At 38.8% G+C, this 26202-nt stretch overlaps 1 protein-coding gene across 4 annotated transcripts in view; it reads right to left on the bottom strand.

Annotated features, from left to right (window-relative positions):
- Positions 1–1163: 1163 nt before the first annotated feature.
- Fam122b (family with sequence similarity 122B) overlaps positions 1164–26202 on the bottom strand; it is a 26450-nt gene continuing 1411 nt past the window's right edge. Inside the window, exons 2-9 of one of the 4 annotated variants that reach the window (XM_028765003.1) lie at positions 24078–24153; positions 18493–18536; positions 18337–18391; positions 17991–18092; positions 17624–17709; positions 16688–16752; positions 11601–11697; positions 1164–4015 (exon numbers count right to left, since the gene is read on the bottom strand). In XM_028765003.1, the coding sequence (XP_028620836.1) occupies positions 3871–4015; positions 11601–11697; positions 16688–16752; positions 17624–17709; positions 17991–18092; positions 18337–18391; positions 18493–18536; positions 24078–24153 (670 nt within the window). In that variant the 3' untranslated portion in view covers positions 1164–3870. The remainder of the gene's footprint in view (positions 4016–11600; positions 11698–16687; positions 16753–17623; positions 17710–17990; positions 18093–18336; positions 18392–18492; positions 18537–24077; positions 24154–26202) is intronic. The other 3 variants (XM_028765004.1, XM_028765006.1, XM_028765005.1) reach the window with 3 other exon arrangements.

Genomic DNA, 26202 nt, shown 5'->3' with positions numbered 1-26202 from the left:
AGGGACAGAGAGAGACACAGAGAGACAGAGGGGGAAGGGAGGAGAGGTAAATATTCTTTTTAAGGAACACAGGAGTATGCTTAGAAAGTTCTCACTGTCCAAATCAACCTCCAAAGTAATGGTGATGGCTTAAAACACATGAAGTAAAATAGGAGCCAGTGAATCTACACAGATGTGAATGTATTGTGGCTGGAAAATTCTCTCTCTCTCTCTCTCTCTTTGTTTTTTGTTTTTCAAGACAGAGTTTCTCTGTATAGCCCTGGCTGTCCTGGAACTCACTCTGTAGACCAGGCTGGCCTCAAACTCAGAAATCCGCCTGCTTCTGCCTCCCAAGTGCTGGGCTCAAAGGCGTGCGCCACCACCGCCCAGCTGAAAATTCTTTCATAGTAAACACCAGCTAACAAACATTGGAGGAATGATGGGATGAACGTCACCCCAGGTAGCTAGCCAGTATGCCATCAGACCAGAAAAACATGAATAAAATTGAAACAGGTCCTCAGATTTAATGGTCATACCGATAGCTGTAACAAGGGAGTGGGTGGCTAGAATGTTTTTGTATTTAGGAAGGTTACTCTGAAGCATTTCTTAGTAATAGAATGTCTACAAATTATTCCTGCATGACTCAGAAGTTATGCACACACACAAATGTGGTTCAACATTTAAAACTGGGAACTGAGGGGAACAGTATATGGAAAGTCTTTGGGTGTTCTTGCAGCTTTTCTGGACTTAAATTAATTTACAGTGTGCTCTTTTAAAAATAAGTTGTCTATTTCTTTAAAAAGTACTGAAAATAAAATCAAGTGTTTATAGTGTGAAACATGCAATAAAGTCTTTATTTTTGCCTGTTTATAGAGGCTTATAAAGGTTTTCTTTAAAGATAAACTGAAAACAAGCAAGAAATATGTCACCATGGCTAAAGCCATCTAAATTGTTGAATGTGACAAAATGCTCTTTAAGAAGTGACAGATCATGCAGAGAGATTTCTTCTCTGCTGGGATAGACAGCTTGAACTACAATAGAGCTGCCTATAAGTTTCTGTGTGCAAGATCATCTTTTACTCAAAACTTGCCCTACTCCCAGAAACCGAGAATAAGCTCCTGGGATACGGTAACAGAAAATAATATTATCAACAGGAATAAGAGAGGCAGACTTTTACCATTCCATCTTTTTATACACATATATACTTTATTAAATTCACAACCTTAGGGTATACACTAGGTCAACATTTCACAAAACTTTCTATTATTCCAAAAGCAGTTATCACAAAACAGTGATTTATAAGTCAGTCAAGCAAAACCAGTATCTATAGGATTTTATTATGGTTTCATTTTTTGTAGTAGTTTTCAAATAGAAGCTGAAAATATATGATATAATATGAGAATAGGAAGAAAGAATTTTACTTTATAACAATAACTACATTTCAAATATTAGACTTTATATAAAAATAAAGGGGTACTGTCAACAAAGCTGCTCTGTGGATTAGCAGATTACCGGATTTATTGATTTCCAAACAATCCCTGCACAAACTTAGCTTTCTAGTCCATTTAAACAATATAGAAGACAACAATAACAAAAGGTTAGTTTACAACAGAAAAGACAAGAATGTGGCAAAGAAATTTGTAGGAAGAAGTGGTGACTGATGGGTGGGAGAGAGATGTGGAGGGTGGGGAGCAAGAGTAATCAGGATGAATTGTATACACGTATGGACTTGGCAAAGAATGGATTTAAAACATTCAATTAGAATCATTAGTAAAAGAGTTGGTCTAAAACAGTAAAGTGAATCCTCCTGCCTCTTTGATCTCATCATACCATTGGGACAGTTTCAATTTTCTGCTCTGGTTTTACCTTACCATTGAATTTTAAACTCAAGTTTAGATGTCATCACATTTCAAAGATTATTTCTTAACAGTCCTAAATATGGACTCTAAATTTGAACTGCAAAGTGCCCCTTTAAGGCAAATAAAACAGAAGAGTGAAGGCAGACAAATCTCCTAAAAGAAAACTCATCTCTTATCATTATGAAGGCAAAAGCCTTTGAATATGGTTCATTAACAGAGTGGATACACCAAGTGCTATCAAAGAAATGTTTCTTTAAAATAGCACACAAGTGGGCGATTTTTTATAACAGCACATTTATGTTAGGTTTGGAGGATTATGAGCTTTTCACAGGCTAAAGTAACATGGGAATTGAAGCCAGTAATAGCTGTTATGACAGTGATTACAATGTAAACTTAAGAACAGACTTGATTCTATAATGGAACTGCATCAAGCTAAGTGATGTTCTCTGATAATTAGAAGAGAGGTTTTGCTTCAAGCTCACTAATTTCTAGTCTGTAAATACCTTCAAACCACCTCCAAGGATTTTAGATTTCAAAAGAATTAGGTTTAATCATTTTCTGTTTGTTTCTTACATTTACTTAACATCACGATTCTAGTGGGTAAATATGAATATTAAACAAATAGTCCATCCACCAGGTTGAACATTAAAAGAAATCTAACAACACAAGCATTGCACTATTACACTATTACACTATTTGTAGTGTAATACATAATAAATAGTGTCACAATAGATCACACTTGGATTTCTTAAATATTTTAATCAGGAGTTTACTTTTGTAAAAGTGACAGAGTATATGTTACATCACACTGCATATACACTGCTTAGAGCTCAAAAAACTTCTGGAAGCAGAGGGCACAGTAGCACTGAACTTTTCAGCTCCTCAAAGCTTCCTTAACTGATATTAAGATATTAAACTGACCTCTATAGGACAAGAAGAGGGTTCTGACTCTAGCACAGCACAAAACCCAAAAATACCAGGTCACCACTTGACAGAACAAACTCAAGGATAACAAGGAATCAGGAAAAAATCAAACAGAACAACACTTTACATACAGAACGCTTCCATTTCCACAAGCCCCTACGACACATGTTCCCTACAGGACGGCAATGTACCCCAAGGCACCTAAGGCCTCATAATACTACCCAAGACACTGACAGCTTCATGGACGCTTGCTTTTGTACAGTGGTTTGTGTAAATAACTATTCGTTCATTTGGAGATGCTCCACACATCTGGTCAAGGCAGGAATTTCTTCTCCTTGATAACACCACCTAGAAATATCAACAATATTTTATATATTCCTTAAGGCACCAGGTTTGGGGAGAGAAATAGCAACTGTGGTAGCAGAGCCCTAAGAACCTGAGGTGACTACTGCAGGCATCCTGTAAGTCTAGTTACATTCTCCACTGCATACATTCCAATAGCAAAGAAGCAAGAAGGGTGATGATGGAAGCGACTATGGGTTTCTTCCCCTCGGTGAGAAATGGCAAGGAAGCAGCTCAAACAGGCAAGGGAAACCAAACAATGTGCTTTAAAGCTGATGCAGACAAATGAAAATTTGATATAATCAAAAGCAATTTGAATATTACCATGAAATAAAGAGATGGGAAAGTATGTAGTCAACAGGGAAATTTTATAAATCTCTCAAGCAAGAGAATTTCTGATCAACTCTGTTTTGCCACGCTAGGGAAAAGAACAATTATAGAAAATATGCATGAATGCTCCCCTTAAATGTTTGAAAGTAGGTGCTCTTTGAGGCACTAGGGGAAAAAAAGTCCTCCAAGCAATCAGAAATGTGTATTTAAGATTTAGTCATCAAACGCAAAATGAGGTCAGCCCAAACAGATGTTAGTAAGGTGACTCTGCTTGCAAAATTGAACTTTAGAGGAGAGATGCCCAGAAATAGGAGCATCATTGGAATGGTTGTGATCTGCCAAACTTTAATCCTCAGTGTGGATCAAAGTTCTCCGCATTCCTCACTGAATGTTTTATGTGGGAAACAGTTAAAACACTCAATCAGAAATGGTTAAGTCACTTGGGTGAGAGATCATCCATCAAGATGAACGAGGAGCATGAATTGAAGCATGCTACTGGAGACTCTGCAGGAGCGCTGCCTGTAGCCAGTGAGTCTGAGGACAAGCCACTGCTGATACTACTGCCATCCAAAATATCTGAACTGAGGACAAAGCAAAAAGAATTATAAGCGAATGCATGTATCAGGGTCAACATAACATGCAATGACATGATTTCAAGGACACACACATCAGTGTAGCATTGGTAAATAATAAGCATAAAGGCCACAGCACTGAAATGCATACTGCACTATGTTGAGAGACTTGTGAAATCCATAAAGCTATAGAAACCCAAAGTGAGACTTGCCACAGTATCCTGTATAATTTGATTATCCCTCTGGAAGTACCTGGCTATCTAACATATGGTAAGTGTTCCACTTGACATGCCATGTTTATTGTGAGGGGGATTCCTGACTTCTGTCTAAAATACTTCTATCTTCATATTATCTTCTTACCTTTCAAGAGCCTTAGAGCAAGAATAACTTCTGTTATTAATAGTAAGTTATCTGTTCTCAAACTTGCTGAGTATGCCTTTAGACATATTACTTCTATTTTTGAGGAAAGTCTTTCAAGTACCTGAAAACTGACCATTTTGCTTGCCCACTCCCAAGAGGCTTCAAGGCAAATATTTTGAATGATTTCCCCTGTAACTCCATGCCTTTGTTATTCTCATTTTATGAATCCATTTTCCTGTTTCCTTTCAGACCCAAAGAACCCCTGCTATCCATAAAGGCCCCCTTTTCTTCCACCTTTCAGTTCCTCTCTAGCTAAGCTTGTAAAATGTTCTTTTCTCTCAGTCCCCATCATGTCTCTTTAATCCAATCAACTGACCTCTGTTCCTATCTTCCCACTGAAACTGATTTGAACACCAAGGGCCTCCATAAGCCATCCCAGGAATATGCTTCTCACTCAGCCTGGATGCTCACTGTTCCCAGAAAACAACCTTAGCCTGCTTTGAAAACCTGGCTTCTTCACACTTTTCATGGAATCAAAAACCTCTGCTTAACATCAAGCTGCCTTGCTTGCTTCGATTCCCAGGGATTGCAGATCTATGCTGTGTATTTGCCTTGAATGTACTCATTCCCTTCTAACATTTACTAAGTGCCTGCCATGTGTAGAAGGTATGTAGATACTTGAAGGACAATGGTGTGAAGGACAGACAAGGTCTCCAGCCGCAATGAATTTACAGGATAGTAAAGGAGACAGAGATTTAAATATTCAGGCTCATACGAAAATAATTACACTTTGTGACATGAGTGATAAATGGAAAAAGATACTAGGGGTTAGGAGAGTCTGACAGATGAGTAACCCGATCTAACCTGGAGTAACAGTGAAAGGATTCTCAGAGGTGAGCTCTGTGTTCTGACGTAGAAGATGAGTAGGCATTAACTCGGGAAGGGTTAGGAAGAAGCAAGGGTAGTTCTAGAATTAAAAGCAGGCAAGTAGATGCAAGATAGTCAAGAGAACACAGTGAGAGCTGAACTGAAGGAGTAGTCCAGCAGTTTAAGTTTACACAGACATAGAATTAGAGAAGGAATTATGACTCAAGGAAATTATGGGTTCTAGTCTGCCACTAACTCCTTGGCAAAACTCCATTTTGTTCTAATTTTGTAGAATCGAAATGTTATGCCTTTAATATTATTTATGTAAGTTTCCAAGTTGATTTCTTTTTATTGTAAAGAAGCTTATAGTACATTTGTAAGTCTCGGGACTATGCTGTCCTCCTGAAAGGCAACTTTTCCTTTCCTGCCTTTCTACTCATGCTTTGTGAAATGTCATCTCTCTCTTTCATGATTTTGCCTGGAGTGCTAAGGATGGGACCCAGGCCCTCATACATGCTAGGCAAGCATGTTATCACTGGAGCTGCACCACAATTCCCTTGCCATCTCTTTCTGTTGCTTGTGGGTTGTTTTTAGGTAGAGACAGATTACAAATAGGTTTTGGAAGACTAAAATTCAAAACTGGAAATAGTATCCTCCACATTGCTCCCACACCATGCACACGGCTGTCAAATGCATCATTAATAATACCACTTTTAAGGAAGAAGTCTGGAAAACTAAGTTGGCTCTGATATTTGCTAAACCACACGGCCAAATGGTCCAAAAATATGAATTATTCAACAACTGAAAAAAAGTTGCACAGATAATCCAAGACACTGGAAAATCAAAAGGACCTTTCTATTTGCCTTTGGAACATATGTGAATTTTCCCCTGCAGCTTTTTGCCTAGACTAATATTAAAATGAATTGACTTTCCTAAAGCACATATTGGCTGAGCAGCACAGGGGCATGCTCTATGCCATTTGGCACGAAGAAAAAGACTTAGATTAAAATTTGGCCACCATGCAGATAATCTGAAGATAAAGAAAGAATTCCTTATTGAAAGCAGCAGGATGACAGTGAGCCCAGGATTAGAAGATTTTATTTGTACCAAGACCTGCTAGCTTAGGTGACTCCTGTATTCATTCCAAAACAAAGTAAGACTGTGCAGTGAAATGTTTTTTTTAACATTGTTGATTACTTACTAGGAAAAAGCTGACAGAGACATTACCAACTAGAAAAAAACCTGTACATTTCAAAACATCTTTTCCACCACTACACATGAATGAACGTCTCTATTTTTTCTCACTGTTGGAAAAAGGCATAGTTATACTTTATCTCTACCACAATTTAGTTTCAAAACATAGTAAGGCTTAAAGTAGATATTGCCACTGAACTAAGACTGGGTTTCTGTTCTACTTAACCTGGCAGAACAACACACAGTCATGGAAGCCAAGGCTGCAGGCCATGTCACCCCATCATTAATCAGGTCCATGTAAAGCAGGAGTTTTTTAGTTTCTTCCATAACCTCTGATGAGAGTGCTAATGGTAACGAGCCTTAGTTTCACTAGGGGCCCAAAACTAGACAATCATAGGAAAGAAATGATAATTCAGACTAAGACATAGGCCTCTCTGAATTGACAGTGTACTAATTCATCCCAGCAAGAACTGGTGTGGTGAGATGGCTCAGTGGGTAGGGGCACTTGATGCCAAACCTGATGACCTGAGTTCAAGGGACAGAACCAATTCCCGATCTCTAGATTTGCATGTCCCACATAAATAAATAAATGAATGAATGAATGAGTGTAGAAAATCATCCAGACATGGTGACACATATCTGTAACCCCAGCATTTCAGAGGCAGAAATAGAAGTTCAAGGTCATCATCCTTGGCTATACAGTGAGTTTAAGGCTAGCTTTGGATAAAGAGTAAGAATTATATCTAAAAAATTTTAAAATAATAATGATAGCTAGAGTGTGATAGGCACAGAACTCTCGAAGCTGGGGCAAGGGATCTCATGTCCAAGACTAGACAAGGCTATATACTAAATTTCAGACCAGTCTGAGCTATGTAATGAGAAAACTCAAACTATAAACGTAACCCAAAATGTTAAAACTAACCATCACATTAAACACTGATGCACTGGCACAAAATCTTAAGAATTTTCCCTCTTACGGGCAAAACAGGATACCGCTTAATTTTTACCACAGGGATAGGGAGACTGAAAATACCTTAGTTTGCTCTGCAGTGCTACAGACACATTCAGTCTTATTCCCAGTTGAATGAGGAACAGAAGGGGAATTCTTAATATGAAAAAAAATCAAAGTACCATACAAGGCATACTTCTGAATTATGCTCAAACTCTTGATGTTCACATATACTAAATGTAAAATGACATAATTCCAGCTTTGTAGTTAGCAATGTTCCCTTCATTCTGTTGACAGTGACTTCAGGATTTTGTATTTTTAGGGGGAAAAAGGAAATAAAAAGTATGCCCAAATGGACACAAAGCCTAAATGGGTTTAAATTCAAAGTTCTAATTTAATTTATACTTCAAAGATGTCAGATTTTAAAGATTATTAAGTAGCACATAAACTTTAAAGACTATAAAATGTACCTTTTCCTTCTCTTTGTGGTATGGGACAGGGAATAAAGAAATGTCTAAAAAGATGAGATCATATCTTCTAGTTATCAGATCTTTGAAATACTCTCTAAAAGAAAGAGTCCTCATTTTCATTATCAAGTATACTGCCATATTTAGCATCAGAAATAAGGACACAGGTGGTTCCTGTCTCTGGCCCCATTTCTAAGATTATGGATGCCTGATTTTGACCAATTGAACTGCATTAAGAGACAGATGTTTCTGAAAATGCAGAATCCAGATTCAATATTAAGAGTAACTCACATAAAATTTCTTCACTATAGACATAAATGTTAGCATCCTTAGTATATAAGGTGCCCCACAGATCTTGACATAATTTTAAGCTTTAAGACCCTTTGAGACTTCACAAATTCAACTATAAACATTACTTGAAAGTTAATTAACTGCTTTTGCAAGGCTTGTGTATGTATTTGTATGTGTAGTGCATTCATGTGTGTGCACATGAATATTCATGTCCATCACTGCTCGTGTAGGGACCAGAGGCCAGAGGATGTTGGGTGGGCTGCTTTATCACTGTGTCTCATCCCTGGAGTTTCCAGTTTCTTGGCTATGCTGGCTAATCAGTAAGGACCAGTGAAACATCTGTTTCTTCTCTCTCCCCCAAGCACTGGAGTTATAGGTGTGTGTGGGCATGACTGCCTTCTATGTAGGCACTACAGATGTATTTGTGTGTGTGGTGTATGCATGTGTGTGCACAGAGGAGGCTGTTGGGTGTCATGCTTGCATAGCAAGTGTTCTAGTCATTGGTTTTGTTTTGTTTGGGGGAGGGGAGTCTCTCTATGTAACCCAGGCTGAAAACTCCTAGTTTCTCTGATCCTTTCAACCTCCTGAGTACCCAAGGCTATAGACACGTGCCACTAGACATGGATAGCACTTGACAACTTACTTTTTGTGAATTGTGAAATATAAGTTTCTTTATTTTTTTTTAAAGATTTATTTATTTATTATATATGAATACACTGTAGCTGTCTTCAGACACACCAGAAGAGGGCATCAGATCTCATTACAGATGGTTGTGAGCCACCATGTGGTTGCTGGGATTTGAACTCAGGACCTCTGGAAGTGCAGTCACTGCTCTTAACCACTGAGCCATCTCTCCAGCCCAAGTTTCTTTATTAGTAAGTATTTGAGCCATGCTTCCACAGTCTATAAATGATCATGAATCAGGCAAATATATTTTGGGTGATTTTTTTTCTGTTTTGCTTTTGTTTTGTTTTGTTTTGTTTTTGAAACAAGGCAATCATGTAACCATGGCTGGTCTTGAACTCACCACCCATTCACATTAAGTTTCATTTAACATTAATGTCCATGTCTCCAGGACTTGCACAGTTACTACAGGTTTACTCATGGTTTGCAACAACAGCACTGTCATAGCCAGCTAAGGCTGTGCTGCTTAAAACATGGATGCCCACACAAGGAGTGTGAACCACAAAGGAACACTCCTTTTCTTTCTTGGTTCATTTTGGTTTGAATTTTGGTATTGCTGTGGATCAAACTCAGGGCTCCAAGCAAGCTATAGAAGTGTTCTATCATTGAGCTATACCTTCCTGTTTTTCCTTTGTTTGATACAGTCTTACTGTATGGCTGAAGCTATCCCATTTCACTATGTAGCTTAGGCTGGCCTCCAACATGGCAGCCTGCCTCAACGTGCACTGTGCTAGGATTACAGGCCTGTGCTACCACAACCAGCTCCCTACCCCTGCTTTGTAATTTGCATCAACTTCTTTTGCTGTTTTGCGGCAATGTAAAAAAAAGACATAAAATATAAATATATATAAACCTCACCATGCATTTTTTTTTGCCATGCTGGTGATAGTACATAGAGCCTTGTAGAAGCTAAACATGCACTCTACCACTGAGTTACATACCTGGCTCCTCATTATCTTTATTTTCTGCTTGGCAGAATGCTGTGAGCTTTTCCCTCATTGGATCACTTGATAAACAACTGGATACGAAAATCTATTTATAATCCTGTGCCTATACTCACACTTTAGCATAAAAGCCACATGCAGTTTGCAGCAGGTATATAGTTTCATCCACTAGTCCTCTTGACCAGCTTCAGGAATTGCTCTTTGCAATCTCTACATATCTGGGAAGACACTCTGTACCAAAATTAGCACACTGAGCTAGCAAGGACACATAGAGACAGTGGAGGATAAAAATAGGAATGATCTAGAAGGGATTCCAACAGTACCAGTCAGCAAGCCTCTTGAAAGACAGTAAGTTAGACCTTGCTCACCTAGAAGTGCAAGTTATCTTAAATAAAATAACACACATGCAATTTGAAAAGAAGGAATTGTCAACCCTTACATGAGTGAATGGCTTTTATACTTTTTCCATTTAGAGAGCACCATTCTATTTCTTTAAAGTGAGTGCCCCATGAGTTTTTTTAAAAAAAGGATTCTCACCTTTTAACAGAAAGTCCTAAAAGGTGTTGTATATAGAATATGGGTACTCAGCAAGTTGACTAGAATATCCTAAAAGATTACAAAATGTTCCCTAGTAACTGCTACTATGCTTTCCTCCCAGATGTCTGTCGGCATCCAATTGCTCAACTTCAAGAATAGGAAGAGAAGTCAATTCTCTCATAAAATATTGAAAACTCTTACATTACAGAACTAAACTAGACTGAGAATGAATATCAGTCATGTGATCTGGACCGTAAGAATTAGTATCTTTTACTAAGAAACCTCACATTTTAGCTGGGGCTGGTGGTACATCCCCATGGACCCAGTACTCAGGAGGCTAAAACAGGATGGGTATAAGTTCTGGGCCAGCCTTGATTACACAGTGAGCTTGAGGTGAGCCTGGGTTATACAGTAAGACTGTGTTTCAAAATGCAAACAGAAAGAACGATCTTAATGAGCACTGTGAACTGTCTAAAAAAGATTTTTACCCGATAGATCACATTACTTAGGAAATACTGCAGGCATAATGTTTTGAAAATGAAATGTCCTGCACCAGCTCATGAGGAATGCACGGTTGCCTGGGTACTGGCACTATTTTGGATGGCAGAAACGTTAGGAGGAACCTATTTGGAGCAGGGAAGCTACTAAGGGCAAAACCATGAAAGTCATACCCTGTCCCCAGTCTCTTCCTCTCTTTCTGCTTCCTTGTATTTATGAGGGCAGCAGCCCCTCCCAGATGTTCCCACTGCCATGATGACCTGCGTCATCACAGGCCCAGAATCAAGAGAGTCTGAGAACATCAGATTGAAACCTCTAAAACCATGAGTGGAAATAAATCTTTCTAAAGTTTAACTGAAAAAAAAAAATAAAGTTTAACTGACATACACAGTTCAGATGTAGCTATCTCTTATAAGTCAACAGCATGGAATATGACATGCAAGCAAAGGAGTGATAAACAGTGTACAGTTTCTCCGCATTACCAGTTTCTCTGGGTTACCTCAGAAGTTCTTTTTCAGACCAGTCAGTTGATGATACTATACCACATCACCTCATCCATTGAGAAAGGCTGACCTAACAGAGGCTAGGGACAAAATTAAGGGTGCAAAAAGGATACATACACTTCCAAAGTAGTACTTGGGGCTTTCAGAGGACCTAGTCATTCAAAATCACCTACACCTCCGTGAAGACTCCCCTTATGTGAGCATGGATTATATTTTGCATTATCCCAATATTCTTTCAGTGTGGTTCTTTTAAAATGTGAGTCATACTCTAATAGTATTTTTTTTTAATTTCATTTTTACCATGAAGTGAAATCAGACAATTGTGTAGGATCTGAAGGCAGTATGTTGGTGGTGCCCTGGAAGGGTCTCTTAGGCTGGCTTTCCGGCTCCATGTCCCCTACAACAGAAGAAATATAGCTACCATAAAACAATTGTACAAACACAGGACTGGTGCTAAAGATGGTGATATTTGGTTAGTAAAATGAGACTACTTTTAGCTATTATGTAAAGGCTCCTGCATCTGCCAGGAGTCCAGAGTTCCAGAGACTAAGGCAGGAAGATCAAGAGTTCAAGCCTGGGCTACATAGCTACTTCCAGGTCTGCTCACACTATATAAGATCATCTCTCACTCCTCCCAATAACAGTGACTTTCCCACGTACTTTAACAGAAAAGAAATATACTTCTATACGCTTTGGCCAAATATTAATAACTTTAATTTTATGCATTACTCACAGCATGCTTTACACACATACACACGCACACACACACATTTTAATAAAAGAAAACAACTTAAATAAAAACTAACCAATGGTAGAAATAAAGTAGCATTTTCAAACAGTTAAAGCTCATAGTGAATAGTTTATGACTAGCAAAGAATACTTATTTTATATCTTTTACTATCTTAACATTTCTTTTTTTCTTTTTCTTTTTTTTTCTTTTGGTTTTTTGAGACAGGGTTTCTCTGTGTAGCCCTGGCTGTCCTGGAACTCACTCTGTAGACCAGGCTGGCCTCGAACTCAAAACTCCACCTGCCTCTGCCTCCCAAGTGCTGGGATTAAGTAAAGGTGTGCACCACCACTGCCTGGCCTTTAACATTTCTTGAGACAGCAACAAAATATATTTTCTGATTGGATGAAAAATAGAAAGTTGAGTTAGATGATATACTAAAAATAGAAATACAGTTGAAAGTACAGCTTTGAGAAAGCAATGACAGTAATTCAGTTCACACATTTGGAACTACACTGGTTTACTCAACTCTACAGATTTTCACAGAACTAGTAATCAGAAAACAAAGCATCAATGGGAATATTGCTTAACATTTAGCTGCTAACTACAGAAGGTTGTTTGCCTCTTCTCCCTGCCCCAAGCTCTGTTTTTATTTCAAATATGCATATTTTAAAAAATTTGATAGTGTTTATTTAAGCTTAAAAATAAAATAGAAAAGACAATTTAAGGTAAATGTGAATGTCTGTAATCCAGCATGTGAGGTACAGGTAGGAATATAACCACCAAGTTTGAGAGCAACTGGGCTACCCAGAAAGACACAGCAGCCTGCACTACAGAGTAAAACCTTGTCTCAGAAGAAGCAAGGAAGCAAGCAAAAATTATCAAGCCCGTCGTTACCTCAGCAGAAGCATGGAACTGAACTTAAACTATATGAACTACTTATGACAGAAAAAGATTCAACAAGAACAAATGCAGCTTTCATTTCCCCTATTATGAATTAAATAATATTATTTTTCATCTGGAGCTACTGTGAAAATTATTAAAGTTCATAAACGCTATGTTTCTTTACTTGCTTTGTTCAGTGCTGTAATGTGTAGCTTTGAAACTACAGGCTTTTAAACTCTAGCAAAGAACCCCTCCACCTACTGGTAAATATTGGAATAGCTATTAAACAAACACTAATTCCAGTAACTTTCTGGACAGATTTTATTTTAATAACAACAACAATAACAACAATATAATAACAACAATAATAGCTTTAGCTTAAAGTGTACTTTCACCTAATACTCCTGAGAACATTCCTAAAGTTATAAATAATTGCTTGCAAGATTAAATAAAGAGACTTTATCCATTAAATACTATTATTGTCACTATCAGGATGTACTTTCCAAAGCACATCATCTTTAATATATTTTTGAGAATTTCATATATGTATAAAATTAAATATGATATCTTAATCATCTCCAATTCCCCTCTCCTACTCTCCCTGGGTCTTTCCCCCATGTCTCCATTCCAATTTCATATCTTCCTTATTTTTTTTATAACCTACTAAGTCCAGTTAGTGGTTTTTATATGTGCAGGAGTTTGAGGCTGTCGACTGGAATATGGGCAACTTACTCCACTACAGAGTGATCCTCCTGCCTCTGACTTCAAGGCCCAGTTGACCTTGAAATCACTATGAAGAAGACACTATGAAGAAGAGGAATAATCTTCAACTCTTTTTTTTTTTTAAAGATTTATTTATTTCATTTATATGAGTACACTGTAGCTGTCTTCAGACACACCAGAAGAGGGCATCAAATCTCATTACAGATGGTTGTGAGCCACCATGTGGTTGCTGGGATTTGAACTCAGGACCTCTAGAAGAGCAGTCAGTGCTCTTAACCACTGAGCCATCTCTCCAGCCCCCAATCTTCAACTCTTAACCCTTCTGTCTCTACTACCCAAGTGCTATAATTACACAGTTGTATGGCACCATACAACTGTTTGGTGCCTAAAAGTTGTCTTAAATATAATACTTCTGAATTTGTGTGTGTGCTAGGACTAGAAAGACTTCACCAAAGCCATTTTCCTAGTATTATTTTATTGGTCCTGAAGGTGATCTGAATTGCTTATTTGTGAGGGTTTGTAAAAGAGATTTATTTTTATGTGTATGAATGTTTTACCTCCATATATACATGTGCACCACAAGTGTACCTGATGCCTGCAGAATGTCCAAGGTACAAGAGAAGGTATCAGATCTTGTGGAACCAGAATTGAAACCAGGTCTTGCAAGAGCAGTAGTCGTTCCAGTCACTGAGCCATCTCTTTAGCCTGACCTCCTTGCTTTTTGGTTTCTTGACACAGTTCCACTGTGTTCAGGTTGGTCCGGAACTCACAATGCCCAGGATAGCCCAAGCCCTGGTAATCCTATTGTCTTAGCCTTCCAAGTGCAGGATTATAGACATAAATCTCCACACTAAGCTAAACCGCTTTTTTAAAAACTTAAAGATTTATTTTGATTTTTAGCTATGTGTGTGTGTCTGCATTTGTGTTGGTATGTGCATGAGTGGGGGAGCCTTTGGAGACCAACAGTATCAGATTCCCCCTGCATCTGAAGTTACAGATGGCTGTAAGCCACCTAACATGGGTGCTGGAAACAGAACTCAGGCCATTTACAAGAGCACTATGCTCCCTTAACCACTGATCCATCTGTTCAGACCCTGGATTGCTTTTTTTCTTTCTTAAGGCAATTGTTAAAACTCTTCTTTAAAATGGCATCTGCTTATACCTGTAGCTTTAAGTGCTTTCCTCTAGCAATTCTAGTATTTCAGGTTTTATATTAAGGTCTTTGATCAATTTTGAATTGCTTTTTTGTGCAGGATGAAAGATATGGATCTAGTTTCATTCTTCTGTATATAGATGTCCAATTTTCCTAGTACCACTTGCTAAAGAGGCTGTTATTTTTTTCTCCAATGTATGTTTGGGACACCTTTTAAAAATTAGGTAGATTTGGGCTGGAGAGATGCTCTGTGGCTAAGAGCATTTGCAGCACTAGCAAAGGACCCGGGTTTGGTTCTTAGCATCCAGTGGTAGCTCACAGCCATCTGTTCAAACTCCAATACCAGAGGATCCAATGCCCTCTCTGCTCTCCGCAGGCACTTCATGCATGCAATGCACATATATGTAGGCAAAAATCTTTTAAAAATTATGTATAAGTAACTATGTAGGTCTGTAAAACCTGGAGATCCCAGATTAAATTGTTATATATGTGCATTTATGTGTGAGTGTGGGTATAGAATATAAAAGTAGAAAAGATCTAAGAAGAAAAAAAAGAGATCTTCAGTGGAGAGCAAAAAAGGGAGGTCAAAGATACAAATAAAGGCACTAGGGGAACAAAGGGATGAGGCTGGATGGTAGGGGAGGACCAACATAACTAAGTATGTGTGAAATACATTAAAAAAAACCCATTACTTTCTATGCTGATCCAAAAAAGAAAAACAAAACTAGGTGGATGCTGTTAGCACCCTCCTAGAATCACAATTGGGAGGTAGAAGCAAAATTACCAAGAGTTTGAGCCCAGTCTTGGCTATGTAGTAAGTTCATTACCAGCCTGAGAGACATTAAGACTATGTATCAAAATCAAACCAAGCCAAACGACTAACAACAAAAAGCAAAATAAAATGGTGCCTGGCACTTCTAGTCATACAGTCAAATTGCCAGGAATAATGACTTAACCAGTATCAAATATCTAAGCCATGTTTAAAGAAACAGATGCTATCAGGGGCCTTATATAACAATCTAAGGGCTGGAGAGATGGCTCAGTGGTTAGGAGCACTGACTGCACTTCCAGAGGTCCTGAGTTCAAATCCCAGCAACCACATGGTGGCTCACAACCATCTGTAATGAGATCTGATACCCTCTTCTGGTGTGTCTGAAGACAGCTACAATGTATTCATATATAATAAATAGATAAATCTTTAAAAAAAAACAATCTAAATCTACTGCTGACTAAGAAAACTTTAGTGCTTTGTGGTTCAAAATAAGCAATCAAGACAGCACCAATATACATTAAAAAACTTTATAGATTTGAATATTTGAAAACTTTACTTTGCTAACACAAACTTTGCTGATGGGGAAGTGAATCCCACCTGAGCAAATTCCATGTCTACAGATCCATTTTTCTATGTCAGTGTAGATTTCTGCACACAAGTCAAACCGTGAATCTCTTAGATTCAGATCACTGAAAAGTAATTATTTTTGGAATATATAGTGACAATATGAATATAAGAAGATGATTCATATATGAATTATAAAAATATAGACAAAATGATTAATTTATATAACTTAGAACCCACAGAGCACATTGAAAATATTTAACATTTCTGTAAATATTTCTGGTCTGAAACTTCATTTCAGACCAGAATTCTAATTTCTAATACAAGCTTGGCTAAATTCAATGCCGAAAGCGTGATGGATCCTTTCCCCCAACGTTAATACCGTGAATGTACACAGACGTAGTAAGGTGTGAAGTGTTAGATCTGGTGCAGATACAAATACCTCTAGTACCACACCTACTTTGTCTTTTTCCTGGTGGATGATAAGAACATTTAGGATCTACTCTTGCAGAAGTTTTCAAGTATGTAACATATATAATACACCAACCATAGTTGCCACATACCTTTTCTCTTAAGAGGACCAAGAACACTGGGCCTAATGCACTTGACTGGACTGTGACTCCTCCTGCTTTGACAAATAAACAGGATGATATGAAGTGCTTCCAAGATAAAAGACGAACAGCATTATAGCCCAAATAAGAAACATGGACAGTCATACAGACAGAAATACAAAGTGCTTGTACTGTGGGGTGATTTGAGTCAGCTTATGGCGATATGGAAAGACATGGCATTTTAAAGCCATTTTAAAAAAATATTCTGTAAGACAAGATGCATACAATTGCTCAAATAAAAGTGTCTTATTAAAAGTTATTTGCATTTTGATTTATAATCTTTTATCCTTAAAATGGGTGTTAGTATGTTATGTTAGTGTATGGATGTGCGCATGTGTGTGCACGCGCGCGCATGTATTTTCTAAATATAAATCAATATTAAGCATTGGGGCTCTTGCTTCAAGCCTCAGTATCACAATCAATTCATCAATCAGCATTAAGTCTCAAGCACAGAATCTTGTAAAATGTTAATGCCTCAATGTAAGTGGTGAACATATGTTTGTTCAGTATGAAGTTCTAACAATTTTGATGTATATCTGAAAAATTCCATAATAAAAATCATGTGAGGGAGCATATGCATGTTCAAGTTCATGTGCTGGTGTGGTAATAGCTCTTGGAGGCCAGAGAACAAATGGTTTCTCACTCTCTACCTTATTCCTAGGAAATAAGGTCTCTCACTAAATCTGTAGCTAGGCTAAGCATGCAGCAAGCCTGAGCTATCCTCCTGCCTCAGCCCCACCAAGTGTTGGGGCTACAGGTGTGAGTGGCCACACTGAGCTTTTCCTATGGGCTCTGGGATCTAACTGCAGCTCCTCATGCTTGCAGAACAAGTGTTTACCCACTGAGCCATCTTCCCAGTCTCCACATTTAACACTCACATTCACATACCTTGAAAAGTGTCTTGGATTCGGAACAGGACTTGGTGGCATCCCGCTGCTACTCACAAACATTTGCAAGGACGGCGACAAGCATTGCTAGAAAAAGCACATGCACTGTTAAAACAGCCACAGCACTTCTGTTCTCCAAAGGGGCTTTCCTTTGTTCTGTTGTTTTTCAAAAGGTTCTTTTGAAATATGACAGAAGCAGCATAGCTAGGCAAGTGCCTCATACATATGACATTTTTCCAATTTACTGACACAGGTTTTCATTGCTTCTTCAAGTCTATGGAGACTTGAAGTGAGTTGAATTGTATATATGTATTAGAATAAACAGCTTGCTGTGAAAAGGACAGTTAATATCTTGTCAACAATCCTACCTTTCCAAATCCTCTGGTTGGGGAAGGCGCTGGAGAAACTGGAGTGAAGTCAATTCTCTTTGGAGAATATAATTTCTCTGGCTTGTCAAAATCACTATCACTCTGTAAACATAAAGTATCCTCATTCAGCATATCAAAGATCTTAGGTACTACTACAGTAACACGCCTATATTCTGAAGAGTACAAATGGACACATTCAAACAGTTTGCTGATTAAGCAGAGATTAAAACTAAGAAACACTGTGGAAGCAGGAGGGAGATCGGTCTATGAAAGAATCAACCAAGTCAGGTGAACAACAGGAAGCTTTTGGAAAATGTCAATACAAGCCCACATCAGAACACTTTACCAGGCTCAGGCTTTCGTCCCATGATTGGCTTATCTGCATCCCTGCTTGTGGTTCCCTAAAAAAAAAGTAAAAGTAAAAATAAAAGTAAAAGTAAAAAAATCAGGGTTTACAAACAAGGCACATTGCGGGCTAGGCCCTGCCTTGCTAACCACTAACCTTTCATTTGCAGTTTCTCTGTTCATCATATCCAGGCCTTCTTCCTATAAGGATAAGCATATGTGCTAAATCATAACATTCATCCATGTGTTTATTATTCCAATAAAACTGAAATAATTCCAGGTAATCAGAACTACCATCCTTAGATCATCAGCCATGCTTTGCCAGTGTTTTAGAGTACACTCAGTATTTAGAGCTGCACCTTTAATAATTTGTAAGATTTTCGTCTTAAATTTAAGACTGAGCTGGTAAGCTAGAATGACCGACCCTTCAGATTGGATGCAGTCTGCTACTAAGAATTGGATTAGGTAAAGGTGGCAGCAACTGGGAAGGAAATGTAAATGTTTACTACTTCTGTAACCCAAAGCATCAGTCACTATAGTGTACAACCTCTTCCTACATAATTCTTCATATTCTTAGAAACTTCAAACTCCTAAGCATTAATACACTAGAGGCAGTGCATGTAGTCTTTAGAAAGTACACCAGGTGTCCAACCTCAAGGCACCATCTGTCGCTAGACAGGCACTGACTTTAGTACTTTTCCCAAATGAATGGAAAGCTGTGTAAATTTAAGGGAAACAAGACTGCGCCTTGGAAGTATTCATTATTCCACTAATGTAAAATAAGAAGCTATGTGAAATGGGAAAGAAAACAGTGCCAATGCTATCAATTTTTATTACTGATGCACTAATGAGTAAAGATAGGCTAACAGACTCAACGTAATAGTTTCTATATGATTAATGTTCTCCAAAATACTTTAAAATGGCAAGAAGGACATTTTGCTTTCATGCTGTAAATCATCTCTAAGGTTTGATTTTTTTTTTTTGATTTTTTGAGTCAGGGTTTCTCTGTATAGCCCTGGCTGCCCTGGAACTCACTCTGTAGACCAGGCTGGCCTTGAACTCAGAAATCCACCTGCCTCTGCCTCCCAAGTGCTGGGATTAAAGGCGTGCACCACCACCGCCCGGCTAAGGTTTGATTTCTAATGCTATCACCATGAGTTATAAAGGGAGAACAGCTTTAGGGGGAAGAGTGGTTGTCTCACATGCATGCTGCTCTAGGATCAATGGAAGAAGGAAGGCAAGGTTAATCTTCAAAACAACTGCAGCTTTCGCTTACATCATCTTTTCTTCTCTTTTAGACAGGGTTCCATGTAGTCCAGGCTGGCTTTAAACTCACTGTTTAGCTGACTATGATCTTGCATTTCTGATCCTCTAGTGTCCACCTCTTGACTATCTGGTGTATAGAGGGCTGGGAATGAACCCAGGGCTTTGTACATGCCAGGCAAGGGCTCTATCAATGGGTTAAAGGCCTCATTTTTTAAAAAAGATTTATTTACTTTATGTGAGTACACTGTAGCTGTCCTCAGACACACCAGAAGAGAGCATTGGATCTCATTACAGATGGCTATGAGTCACCATGTGGTTGCTGGGAATTGAACTCAGAACCTCTGGAAGAGCACTCAGTGCTGTTAACCACTGAGCCATCTCTCCAGCCTCAGCCCTCATTTTTTAACATCACGAAACTGAAATGATTTGGAGGCCAAATTATGTTCTTTCAAAATAATCACCATCTTGTCACAGAATGTAAGATATAATTCAAGCCAGTGGATCTTACAAGATTGTAACAGCTGTGATGTAAATAATTACTATTTTCTCCTAAGAAATTTGTAAGAGTATAAAATCAAACATGACAATTATTCTGCTTAAAAAGCTTTATGCTATTACAACTTAAAAAACAATTATAATGTAGCAAGTGGTATAACAATGGGGCTTTTTAGGCAACAGCTAATTCAAGTAAAATTATCCACTGAGACATGATTTTACCTTATAACATACACTCCCACTACCCACCTATTTTGTATTTTTCTTCCTAGGTTTTGAAACAAGAAAAATCTCTTATAACGTTTTGTTGTTGGTCTTTTGTTGTTGTTCTTTGCATTATGAAAGCAATACATGCTTACTGCTGAACTTGTAATGAGTTCATTGAAAAATTATAAATTACCAGGTAAGGACATAAGAGAGGATTGCTCTAACGGGCAGATGAGGTGGGAGAACTAAAGAATACCAAAAGGTGCTGGGTGGTGGTGGCGCACACCTCTAATCCCAGCACTTGGGAGGCAAAGGCAGGCGGATTTCTGAGTTCGAGGCCAGCCTGGTCTACAGAGTGAGTTCCAGGACAGCCAGGGCTGCACAGAGAAACCCTGTCTCGAAAAAGAATACCAAAAGGTAGTGAAATCATCTGCAGAGCCAAAATGTGGAGGAAGTCAGAATTTCGATGCAACATTGATAAAATATACAACTTCTCAATATTAGATAAGTCTACAAAGTGGCTCAGAAATAGGGAGAGATAGGAACAGAACTATATTTAGAATCAGAAACAAGAATAATTTAAGAGCTGAATTTTTTTTCTATGAGCTTTAGGGAGATGCTGGCTAACGGTGTTAAAGAAAGCAAAGAGCTCTAGTGGGACAAGAATGAGCCCCCTGACACTGACACTTAAGTGGGCATTAGTGACATTTTCAAGGACAGGCTTTAATGGAGTTGTAGTAGAAGCAGCAAGATTACCAACTAGCTGGAAATTAAAAGACAGCTAGATATAGTCAAGGCTAGATTATTGTTTGACAAAGGTCAGAGAAGGGAAAGGAGGGACAGACATATGTGAAAGAAGGCCATAATCCCAGACAAGGTGTGTGAGGAGAAGGTGGGAGCCAAAGATTTGGCAAGGAGGGGAGTGAGTGTTTAAGATAGGAGACAATAGCTATGCAAAGTCTAAATAGCTATGCAGGAGCTTCAAAACAAAAGAAACAAACAAAAGCCCCAAACTGTATTAACCACCAGGGAGAATCTCTGAGAATCTCTGTGAAGACAAAGGTGTTTTAAGGAGAAGAAAACTGGAGAGGCAGCTCAGCAGTGAAGAGCTACAGCTCTGGCAGAGGACCTGGGTTCAAGTCCCAGAACCCACATGACAGCTCATGACTGTCTGTAACTCCAATCCCAGGGGATCTAACACCCTCTTCTGGCCCCCATGAGTGCACATGGTGCACATATATTCATGCAGGCTCACACACACATTAAAAATAATTTTAAAAACTAAAAGATAGGTGTCTGTATGATCTGTGAAATGAGAAGTGTCTTTGGCTGGTGAACAGTGGTAAAGCAGGAAGCTGGCAGAGACTAAACAACAACAACGGATTTAGAATATAGCTTGGGAGAACAGTGGAGTCACTGGGACCTTAGCCCCTGGAGAGAGTTAATCTCCCTTATAACTGCCCATCTTTTCAAGTTCTCTCCGTGTACTCAAGGCGTCACCACTTCCCTGGTCACAGTGGAACAGAATTGCAGGCAGCTGGAGTCCTCCTTCTCTCAGAATTGTTATTTTTAAAAAGGCGTAACAGTGCAAGGCTGCTTAAGCAGAATAATTGTCTTATTTGGTTTTATACTATTACACACTCATTTGTATTTCTTATGGAAAATAGTAATTATTTACATCATGACTGCTACAATCCTGTAAACTCCATTGGTTTAAATTATATCTTACATTTTGTGACAGGACTATGATTATTTTGAAGGAATGTTATTTGGCCTCCAAATCAACTGCTAGCAAGTATTGGCAGACCTTTAACCCAAATGTATCCCTTCAGAGTTGCTACCTCTAACACAGCACTGAGAGGAAGCTTACTGTAATTGGGTATAAATTTTACATGGTTCACATATATCTAATTGGTTGGTAAATTCTGGAGGTCCTACCCCTGCTTGTCTTTTTAGCATTTCAGCCCTTCCATTTCCTTTGCCAACATTTTCACTCTTTGCTTGTTACTATGGGACACGAATGAGCACATTAAGATTTATACAGTGCACTGTAATATTAGTTTAGAGTGTCATTAATATCATGATGGTGTGGGAACGTGGACAAAGGAGATATAAGGATTAAACTCGGTTCCAAAGAAGCAAAAAAGCTAGAAAGGAGGAGGATGAGGTTGATGGGTAGCATAAGGACCAGTGAATTACCAGGGCCCTTTAGAAAATGAGGCACCCGAGCAAAGGATGGGGAGTGATGACAGATGAGCCTACCCAGAGTGGATAAGAATCTTCACCTCTTAGAAAAGAGCTAAGTGAAGTGGAGAGAGGCAAATTCGTTTTTCCCGTCTTTGCTATGCTGCTCTTATCAGGAGCACAGCTGTATAACACGTAAGAACATTTTTCATATATCCAACAAAAATAAGTACTTATATTTTCAAGTATCGTCAGGCAAGTAGGTGAAGCAAATCAAACCTCTAGATAGCTAACATCCCCTTTTAGTATTTTCAGCCAGTTCAGTGGAAAGCTTTCCAAAACATGTAATAGTGTCCCCTTTCTCAAACAGGTTATAGCAATCAGAATGGCACTGGAAGGTCTTTATTCTAGTGCTGGCTCTGCCACATACCACTGTGTGAGCCTAAGCAAGTCACTTATGTCATTTGAGTCCATTGCTGCAGCTTCTAATTGGGAAAAACCCTTTTGCATTGTCTCTTCTCTGCTTCATGGAGACTTACATGGACCAAATGAGTGAAAGTACTTTGTAACATGGAAAATACAATCAAAGTGTAGATGTTAGTAGACATTAAGAAAAGGTTAATGACCAGGGATCCTTAAGATCATGACCATATGCTTCTATACTAGTGACACCTTTGGGACTATCAACAGGCTCTCAGCCCATGTGCCAAACCACAAACTTATTGTGAGGAGGGGAAAAAGCCTGCCTGCTTTCTGTTTCTCCCTCTCCTCTCTTGCTAGCAAGTATTAGCAGACCTTTAACCCAAATGAACCCCTTCTGATTTGCTGCCTCTAACACACCACTGAGTTGGAAGCTTATTATAATTGTGTATAAATTTTAGATGATTCAGAGGTCAGAGAGGCTGTCCTATAAATAAATGGATGAACCTTTGTGCACAGACTATGGAAATCTAGTTCAGCCATTTAGAGTCTGTGTGCTTACATCTCAGATGTCTCAAGCTGCCGGGCGAGTGAGCTCCGCATGTGAAGTGCTACTATATAAAACCTCTTCAGAATTTTCCCCAGCGCAGCTATCTAATCCAGTGATTCCCAGCAGCTCTGGCTACAGAGAAAATACACACTCAGCCACTCTTCTGGGAATATAAACACATATTTTACAGGGGTCTTTATTTTAGACAACCACTGTTATCTCACAGATGCGTGTCAGAAACACTCAGGCACTATTTGAATTTTTTTTTTTACATCCTAGGACAAATAAAGACCACTGTGCTTAGCTATATTTGGAGGTCACTCCTGATTTACCTCACGACTGTGACGCACAGAGAAATAAATAACAATGAATAATTTTTTTACAAATACAAAGCCCTAGAGCAATGAAAGCAATTTTAAGCCCTCTCCCTCTCCTCCCCCCTCTCTTTCTCTGTATCAAAAGCTGAATGGCCCTGGCAAAACTAGTAAACAAGATGTGTAAATTAAATCATTTTTTTTTCAAAAAACAATTGTGCCCAGCACATTATTTCCCAGAAAGAGCTATATTTGAAAGTATTTTTTCCGATGTAAATCACTCCACATACTTACTTTGATACTTACCAAGCTATGATGGCTCATAATTGTACTGTTTCTCCCAGTTCTAAGTGGATATGGCTCAAAAACCTGTGAAAGGTCACTGCAAAGGAAAAAACATAAAATAAAAGGATTAGTGTCTTCTAAAGGAAGATATCTTTCAACTGAGCTCAACACCCTCTAGTCTGTACTTAACAATGGAATCTTCCATGGCTCCCCACTTCCTACCGACAAGGAACTCCTTACCTTCCACTTGGCCAGGCTGGTGTGCTGCAGATTCAGCCTTTGCTAGATACTTATCTCCTCAGTGGTTGGGGGACAGCTCTGAGAGGTATAGGGCGGAGCTCCAGACTGGTTCATTCCAGCTGCTTCAGGTCAGAACTACACCCCCAAACCAGTTCCTGTCAGATGTGAACAGCTCATCTCTTTACCCCAGAGAACTATGAGGATTACTTATTGTTCTGCATGTGCTACCAACTGGGAAGAGCTGAGGAGTTCTTAAGACCGAAGTCTTACCAAGATATCTGCCCTAAGCACCGGAAATACTGTTCTACCTCTGACTCCTGATGTCCAAGTGAATAGATGTAACTGAGGAGGTTTGCATTTTTTTCTTTCTATTCATGTTTCCCCTCTAACCTCACATGTTCTCTTTCCTACTGTCATCTGTCAAATCCTTCTTCTCCCTCTACACCTACCCCAAGAGCCTTGCCTCCATGAAAGCATAGCACAAACTTCTCCTTATCCCTCACACGTAATGCAACCATTTCCTACTTTGAACTCAAAGAAACTGGGAGATGGCAAGCTTCTTGAGACAGCTCCTTGTTTTTCAAAGGATATGATTTTGTGATGTCATCCAGGCTTGTTTTGAACTCCTGGGCTCAAGTGCTCACCACCACAGTTGGGTAAACGTTCCTTTTATTTTTGTTTTCAGGGCTAGAGATGGAATCAAGAACATTGTATATTCCCATCTAAAGCTCTACCATGAGCTATACCACCATAGCAATATGGTACATATGTCTGTATGCTCCTGTGGATGAAGCCAGGGCTTTACACATGCTAAGCAGACACTACCAAACAGCTACATACCAAGCTCACCTTCTTCTATTAAAGAAAAGGGCTCCTCAGCATAACAACAAAAGTAGAAAAGGGATAAAGGGAAAGAAACAGAAAATAAGTGTAAATGCATATTAAGTTACTCAGGAGAGGTGCTTTATTCATCTTTGTATAATATCACTAAGTGTCTAGCAGTCTGTTTTGCCCATGATAAGAATTTCCAAGGATTTTCAAAACTGAACTGTACTGGGCTCTAAGAGACCATTGGCAATACCTATTCCAGCTATTCTCATTTTAAAAAGAGAAAACAGACATGAAAAGGTTAACTAACTCACTCATTAGCACAGCTAGTTGGTGACAATTGAGACCAGGCCTGGTCTCTTCTCCCCTTGTCTGTCACGTCATGCTATCTTTCAAATAATTACTTAGATTGTGGTTCACAAAACAGCGGGTTTTTCCCTCAATTGTCTAAATGCAGGTCAGTGGGACAGCCTAAGGCCTAAGCAATTGCTTGCTTACCAGACTTTCGAAAGACAAGGAGAGAGAAGGTGGGGTAGCAATGAGACAAAGGACACAGTTTCCCCTTAAATACCCCAAAATCCCTTGATGATACCAAGGACAAGATCAGAAATGCAACCGTCACTTCATCATTCCCTCAGTTTCAAAATCGTATTTAAATCTAGAAAAAAATACTTGCCTCTCTGTCAAATACAGATGTTATAATCAGTTCAACTGGAGGCGAAGCATTATCAAGTCTTCAACTGTGCTTGAAGAAAGGTTTGGGGCTAATATTACTCCCATCCTCTGCTCTGTCCTGAATTAATACCCTCTCTGTGGGGGGTCTCAAAATTGACCTCAGATGAATTGTCTACTTACAAAAGTGCAATTCGATAGTTTCATTTAGTGAGCCAACCAGCCTTCACTATCACAAGCTTTTACTTTAAACTCCTTGGTATCTTGTTCACACAAAAGACAACATCCTGTCACTAAAATTAAAGGAGTGATTTTCCCATTATATTTTCAAACCTGTGTTTTACTGACTTAAGCTATAAACCTCTCTCTCTCTCTCTCTCTCTCTCTCTCTCTCTCTCTCTCTCTC

Source organism: Grammomys surdaster, unplaced genomic scaffold (genome assembly GCF_004785775.1).
Source record: "Grammomys surdaster isolate TR1022 unplaced genomic scaffold, NIH_TR_1.0 147, whole genome shotgun sequence".
Classification (NCBI taxonomy): Eukaryota; Metazoa; Chordata; class Mammalia; order Rodentia; family Muridae; genus Grammomys; species Grammomys surdaster.
The sequence above is the reverse complement of the archived record's forward strand: the minus strand, read 5'-3'. Positions and strand labels throughout refer to the sequence as shown.